The sequence below is a fragment of the Numenius arquata genome, unplaced genomic scaffold (assembly GCF_964106895.1).
Source record: "Numenius arquata unplaced genomic scaffold, bNumArq3.hap1.1 HAP1_SCAFFOLD_1724, whole genome shotgun sequence".
In the NCBI taxonomy this organism is placed as follows: Eukaryota; Metazoa; Chordata; class Aves; order Charadriiformes; family Scolopacidae; genus Numenius; species Numenius arquata.
The window spans coordinates 1-7,562 of record NW_027415666.1 but is presented as its reverse complement, the minus strand read 5'-3'; the positions used below and the strand labels follow the sequence as shown (position 1 = coordinate 7,562).

General features: G+C 67.0%; 1 protein-coding gene across 1 annotated transcript; it reads right to left on the bottom strand.

The window, feature by feature from the left end:
* Nucleotides 1-205: 205 nt before the first annotated feature.
* Nucleotides 206-1,753, bottom strand: ZBTB12 (zinc finger and BTB domain containing 12). Its single transcript, XM_074167860.1, has one exon. It carries the CDS (start codon nt 1,751-1,753, stop codon nt 206-208), a length of 1,548 nt encoding a protein of 515 aa, XP_074023961.1.
* Between the last annotated feature and the right edge of the window lie 5,809 nt (nt 1,754-7,562).

The following is a 7,562-nucleotide window of genomic DNA, read 5'->3' as shown; positions in this document are numbered from 1 at the left end:
AAGACCCAAGTGTCCAGGTGGGTTCCACACCCTCATCCGTGGAGGAACCCAGGTGTCTGGTGGTGGAGCCGCTCATCCAGGCCCCCCAACCCCATGGTCCGTGGAGGTTCCCATCCCTCCACCCCCATATTCCTCATCCTCCCCGGCCGGTTCCCCCCCCCCAACCCCCACCCCACCTCACCCCAGGACCTCCCCCAGGTTCTCCTCAGCGCACCATGACGTTGATCTCGGCCACGCTGGCCTCCAGCACGTTCTCGGCCGTGGTCTTGCCGTGCTGCTCCTTGAGGTGACGACGGATGGCGGGCTTGTGGGCGAAGCGGACGTCGCAGTAGGAGCAGCGGTAGGGTCTCTCCCCGCTGTGGAGGTTCATGTGGTCGTGGAGGGTGGATTTTTGGGTGAAGCTCTTGCCGCAGACCCCGCAACCGTGAGATTTGACCCCCCGGTGGACGTTCATGTGACGGTTGAGGTTGGAGCTGTGGTTGAATTGCTTCCCGCAACGGGGACACATGAAAACGAAATGGCGGGCCCTCATGTGGAAAACCAATTTCTCCACTCCTTGGAAACCTTCTCCGCACTTCCCGCACCGCGCCGAAGAACCTCCCAAACCCAACAAAGCCACGGAAGAAGAACCCGGAGTCAAGGAGGAAGAAGAAGAAGAAGACGGCGGCGTCAACGGAGGACCGGCGCCTAAAGAGGAAGAGCCGGAACCCATGGAGGAAGAGCCGCAACCCAACGAGGAAGACCCACAACCCAAGGAGGAAGACCCACAACCCAAGGAGGAAGACCCCAAAGCCAAGGAGGAAGAGCCGCAACCCAACGAGGAAGACCCCGAAGCCAAAGAGGAAGAGCCGCAACCCAAGGAGGACGTCGGCGGCGTCAACGAAGACGATCCGGCGGCCAAGGTGGAAAAGCCCGACGTCAACGCCGATGACGTCGCCGCCGCCGCCGATGACGTCGTCAAGGGGGTCAAGGACGACGTCGATGACGTCACCGTCGGAGGTGGGTTGAAACCTCCGGGTTCTTCCGCCATCCCCCCGCCGGGAAAAATGAGAACCCCTTCTCCTTCGGCGTCTTCGGCCAAACTGTAACAGGCTTTGACCACCCCGAAAGGTGGGGGGCGGGGGGTGGTGGGCGGGGCAGCCACGCCCACCCCACCCCCGCCCCCGCCCCTCCTCCTCCTCCTCCTGGAAGAGGAAGGCGGTTCCACCTTGACGATGCAGACGTCGGGGGCGGCGTCTTCTTCTTCTTCCTCCTCTTCCTCTTCCTCCTCTTCGGTTTTAGGGGGCAAAGGGTGACGGGGGTTGGAAGAAGAAGAAGAGGAAGAGGAAGAGGAAGAAGAGGAGGAAGAGGAGGAAGAGGAAGGCGGGGGTTGGATGAAGCGGGCCAAGGCCCCCCGGCACCGTTCCACCACGTGTTCCATCTGGAGGTAACTGGCGGCCGTTAGATAATTAACGAGGTCGCGGCCGGCGAATTCCAAGGCCCCCGTGTAACAGGAGAGGAGGAGGTCGGCTAGCACCCGGGCGCTGTGGGCTAGCGAAACCCGCAGCTCGGCCGCCGGGTTGAGGAGGAACTGGTCCCGTAGGAAAGGCGAGCAGGCGGCCAGGATGACCCGGTGGCCCCGGAACCGGAGGCTACGAGCCACGATGGTGACGTCGCAGAAACGTTCTTCCGCCCGAAGCCGGTTCATGCTCCGCAGGGCGGCCGCCTCGTGGCCCGGCAGCTGGAAACGCAGCACCTCGGCGCAGGAGGACATGGCGGCGGGACTGGGAGGGGACTGGGAGGGGACTGGGAGGGACTGGGAGGGGACTGGGAGGGACTGGGAAGGACTAGGAGGGACTGGGAGGGATAGAGAGGGTCACTGGCAGGCACTGGGAGGCACTGGGAGGGGACTGGGAGGCACTGGGAGGCACTGGGAGGGATAGAGAAGGTCACTGGGAGGCACTGGGAGGCACTGGGAGGGGACCAGGAGGGATAGAGAAGGTCACTGGCAGGCACTGGGAGGCACTGGGAAGGACTAGGAGGGACTGGGAGGCACTGGGAGGCACTGGGAGGCACTGGGAAGGACTAGGAGGGACTGGGAGGGATAGAGAAGGTCACTGGGAGGGGACTGGGAGGCACTGGGAGGCACTGGGAGGGACTGGGAGGGATAGAGAAGGTCACTGGGAGGGACTGGGAGGCACTGGGAGGCACTGGGAGGGACTGGGAGGCACTGGGAGGGACTGGGAGGGATAGAGAAGGTCACTGGGAGGGACTGGGAGGCACTGGGAGGGACTGGGAGGCACTGGGAGGGGACTGGGAGGCACTGGGAGGGATAGAGAAGGTCACTGGGAGGGATAGAGAAGGTCACTGGGAGGCACTGGGAGGCACTGGGAGGGACTGGGAGGGATAGAGAAGGTCACTGGGAGGGACTGGGAGGGACTGGGAGGCACTGGGAGGGATAGAGAAGGTCACTGGGAGGGACTGGGAGGCACTGGGAAGGACTAGGAGGGGACTGGGAGGCACTGGGAGGCACTGGGAGGCACTGGGAGGGACTGGGAGGGATAGAGAAGGTCACTGGGAGGGACTGGGAGGCACTGGGAGGGGACTGGGAGGCACTGGGAGGCACTGGGAGGGATAGAGAAGGTCACTGGGAGGGACTGGGAGGCACTGGGAAGGACTAGGAGGGGACTGGGAGGCACTGGGAGGCACTGGGAGGGGACTGGGAGGGACTGGGAGTCACTGGGAGGCACTGGGAGGGACTGGGAGGGACTGGGAGGGGACTGGAAGGGACTGGGAGGGGACCGGGAGGCACTGGGAAGGACTAGGAGGGACTGGGAGGGATAGAGAAGGTCACTGGGAGGGACTGGGAGGCACTGGGAGGGGACTGGGAGGGATAGAGAAGGTCACTGGGAGGGACTGGGAGGCACTGGGAGGCACTGGGAGGGACTGGGAGGGACTGGGAAGGACTAGGAGGGACTGGGAGGGATAGAGAAGGTCACTGGGAGGGACTGGGAGGCACTGGGAGGCACTGGGAGGGATAGAGAAGGTCACTGGGAGGGACTGGGAGGCACTGGGAAGGACTAGGAGGGGACTGGGAGGCACTGGGAGGCACTGGGAGGGATAGAGAAGGTCACTGGGAGGGACTGGGAGGCACTGGGAGGGGACTGGGAGGCACTGGGAGGCACTGGGAGGGATAGAGAAGGTCACTGGGAGGGACTGGGAGGCACTGGGAAGGACTAGGAGGGGACTGGGAGGCACTGGGAGGCACTGGGAGGGACTGGAAGGGATAGAGAAGGTCACTGGGAGGGACTGGGAGGCACTGGGAAGGACTAGGAGGGGACTGGGAGGCACTGGGAGGCACTGGGAGGGATAGAGAAGGTGACTGGGAGGCACTGGGAGGCACTGGGAAGGACTAGGAGGGGACTGGGAGGCACTGGGAGGCACTGGGAGGGACTGGGCGGGATAGAGAAGGTCACTGGGAGGGACTGGGAGGCACTGGGAGGGACTGGGAGGCACTGGGAGGCACTGGGAGGGATACAGAAGGTCACTGGGAGGCACTGGGAGGCACTGGGAGGGGACCGGGAGGGATAGAGAAGGTCACTGGGAGGCACTGGGAGGGACTGGGAGGGGACTGGGAGGCACTGGGAAGGACTAGGAGGGACTGGGAGGGATAGAGAGGGTCACTGGCAGGCACTGGGAGGCACTGGGAGGGACTGGGAGGGATAGAGAAGGTCACTGGGAGGGACTGGGAGGCACTGGGAAGGACTAGGAGGGGACTGGGAGGCACTGGGGGGGACTGGGAGGCACTGGGAGAGACTGAGAGGGATAGAGAAGGTCACTGGGAGGGATTGGGAGGCACTGGGAAGGACTAGGAGGGGACTGGGAGGCACTGGGAGGCACTGGGAGGGATAGAGAAAGTCACTGGGAGGGACTGGGAGGCACTGGGAAGGACTAGGAGGGGACTGGGAGAGACTGGGAGGGACTGGGAGGGATAGAGAAGGTCACTGGGAGGCACTGGGAGGGACTGGGAGGGGTGTAAAGCGGGATTGGGAGGCACTGGAAGGGGACTGGGAGGGACTGGGAGGGATAGAGAGGGTCACTGGGGGGCACTGGGAGGGACTGGGAGGTCACTGGGGGCACTGGGAGTGATGGGGGGGCACTGGGAGTTACTGGGAGTTACTGGGGGGGCACTGGGGGTTACTGGGAGCACTGGGGAGCACTGGGGGGGTCACTGGGAGCGATTGGGGGGCACTGGGAGTTACTGGGAGTGATGGGGCGGTCACTGGGAGCACTGGGGGGTCACTGGGAGTTACTGGGAGCACTGGGAGCGATGGGGGGGGTCACTGGGAGCACTGGGGGGTCACTGGGAGTTACTGGGAGGGCACTGGGAGCACTGGGGGGGGTCACTGGGAGTTACTGGGAGCACTGGGGGGGTCACTGGGAGCACTGGGAGGGCACTGGGAGCACTGGGGGGGCAGTGGGAGTTACTGGGAGCACTGGGAAGCACTGGGGGGGGCACTGGGGGTTACTGGGAGCACTGGGGGGGGCACTGGGAGTTACTGGGAGCACTGGGGGGGGTCACTGGGAGTTACTGGGAGCACCGGGAGGGCACTGGGAGCACTGGGGGGGTTACTGGGAGTCACTGGGAGCACTGGGGGGGGTCACTGGGAGCACTGGGGGGTCACTGGGAGCACTGGGGGGGTCACTGGGGGTTACTGGGAGCACTGGGGGGGTCACTGGGAGTTACTGGGAGGGCACTGGGAGCACTGGGGGGGTCACTGGGAGTTACTGGGAGGGCACTGGGAGCACTGGGGGGGTCACTGGGAGTTACTGGGAGCACTGGGGGGGCACTGAGAGTTACTGGGGGTCACTGGGAGTTACTGGGAGCACTGGGAGTTACTGGGAGCACTGGGAAGCACTGGGGGGGGCACTGGGAGTTACTGGGAGCACTGGGGGGGGTCACTGGGAGTTACTGGGAGCACTGGGAGGGCACTGGGAGCACTGGGGGGGTCACTGGGAGTTACTGGGAGCACTGGGGGGGTCACTGGGAGCACTGGGAGGGCACTGGGAGCACTGGGGGGGGTCACTGGGAGCACTGGGAGTGATGGGGGGAGCACTGGGGGGGTCACTGGGAGGGCACTGGGAGCACTGGGAGTGATGGGGGGGTCACTGGGGGTTACTGGGAGCACTGGGGGGGGTCACTGGGAGTTACTGGGAGCACTGGGGGGGTCACTGGGAGCACTGGGGGGGGTCACTGGGAGCACTGGGAGGGCACTGGGAGTTACCGGGAGCACTGGGGGGGTTACTGGGAGCACTGGGAGTGATGGGGGGGTCACTGGGACTTACTGGGAGCACTGGGGGGGGTCACTGGGGGTTACTGGGAGCACTGGGGGGGTCACTGGGAGCACTGGGAGGGCACTGGGAGCACTGGGGGGGCACTGGGAGCACTGGGGGGGGTCACTGGGAGTTACTGGGAGCACTGGGAGGGCACTGGGAGCACTGGGGGGGTTACTGGGAAGCACTGGGGGGGGCACTGGGGGTTACTGGGAGCACTGGGAAGCACTGGGGGGGGTCACTGGGAGCACTGGGAAGCACTGGGGGGGGCACTGGGGGTTACTGGGAGCACTGGGGGGGGTCACTGGGAGTTACTGGGAGCACTGGGAGGGCACTGGGAGCACTGGGGGGGTTACTGGGAGTCACTGGGAGCACTGGGGGGGGTCACTGGGAGCACTGGGGGGTCACTGGGAGCACTGGGGGGGGTCACTGGGAGTTACTGGGAGCACTGGGGGGGGTCACTGGGAGTTACTGGGAGCACTGGTGGTGGGGGGGGGGGGGGGTTGCCCGCCAGAGGTCACGTGGCTCCACCTGCGGGGTTGGGGGGGGGGGGGGAGAAGAGAAACAAGGCCGCGCTGACGTCACCACGCACCCCCCCCTCCCTCAACAACGCGCGCCGCTCCCCCCCCCCCCCCGACAACAAACCCCGCGCCCCCATTGGCCCCCCCCCCCCCGCGCGCCCCCCCCCGCGCCCCCATTGGTCGGTTCCCCCCCCCCCCCTCCCGCGCGCGCCGTTACCGCCTCGAGGCGCCGCCGTTAAAAAGTGGGGGGGGGGGGGGAAAAGAGGAGGGGGGGGGTGGGGTGGGCGCGGGGCATTGTGGGATTGCTGAGGGGAGGAGGGGGGAGACCCCCCCCCCCCCCACTCCCATCCCCGCGGGGCATTGTGGGAGAAAAAAAACCCACCCACCCCCCCCCCGCCTCCCTCTACCCCCCCCCCACCACCACCACCACGCACGGAGGCGACGCGCGTTGCTTACGTCATCAGGCCGCGACGGCGCCGGTTCCCATGGAGACGGGGAAGGGGGGGGGAGAGGCGGGTGAGGGCCCCCCGCTCGTGGTGGCGGGGTGTGTGTAAGGGGGGGGCGTGGTTTATTCTGGCCCCGCCCCGCCCCCGGAGGGGCCGTTTCCCATTGGCCGCGCTCACGGGGGAGGGGTTTATTCTGGCTCCGCCTCCTCCCACCCCACCCCCCCCCCCAGGGAGGAGCGTTTCCCCATTGGCTGCGCTCACGGGGGCGTGGTTTCTCGCTGGCTCCGCCCCTCTGAGTGTTCCCATTCCTCACCCCCACCCCTTAGGGGCGTGGTTTATTCTGGCTCCGCCCCCCCAGCGTCCCCATTCGTGGCCCCTGCCCTTGGGGCGTGGTTTCTTCAGGCTCCGCCCTCGGAGGGGCCGTTTCCCATTGGCTGTGCTCACGGGGGAGTGGTTTCTCACTGGCTCCGCCCCCCGAGTGTTCCCGTTCCTCACCCCCGCCCCTTAGGGGCGTGGTTTATTCTGGCTCCGCCCCTCGGAGGGGCCGTTTCCCATTGGCTGCGCTCACGGGGGCGTGGTTTATCGCTGGCTCCGCCCCTGAGCATCCCCACTCGTGGCCCCTGCCCCTGGGGGCGTGGTTTCTTCTGGCCCCGCCCCCGGAGGGACCATTTTCCCATTGGCTGCTCCCGGAGGGGCGGGGTTTTTGATGTCTCCGCCCCCCGGCGAGGGCTCCCCGGTGGCTCCTCCCCCTTGTGGGCGTGGTTTCTCGCTGGCTCCGCCCCCCGAGTGTTCCCATTCGGCTCCAGGAGGGCTGGCCCCGCCCCCTGATGCACCGGGGGGGCGTGGTTTATCCTGACCCCGCCCCCGAGGTGGGTTCCCCAGTGTGGCTCCACTCCCCCGGGTGGTCGGGGGGGCGGGGTTTCGCCTTAGCCCCGCCCCCAAGGGGGGGCCCAAATCGCTCTCCACGGGGGGGGGTGGGGTTTGGACCCGGCCCCTCCCCCCCCCCGGGGGTGGGGGGCGTGGTTTCCCGTGGCCCCGCCCCCTTTACCCCTAACACCCCCCCCACTTCCCCCCCTCCCCCCCCATTCCCGGCCATGCTCCCCCAGGTCCTGCTGCCCCCCCCCTTCCTCCTCCTCCTCCTCCTCCTCCTCTCCGGGGGGGGGGGGAAGAGGGGGACCCCACCACCCCGCTGCCCCCCCCCCGGTCCCCTCTGCCCCCCCGGCTCTTACCCCCACCCCCCACCCCCACCATCCCACCACCGCCCCCCCCGCTGCCCCCCCCC

Excerpts from the sequence above, each read along its gene's own strand:
- ZBTB12 (XM_074167860.1), bottom strand. The coding sequence starts at position 1,753 with ATGTCCTCCTGCGCCGAGGTGCTGCGTTTCCAGCTGCCGGGCCACGAG.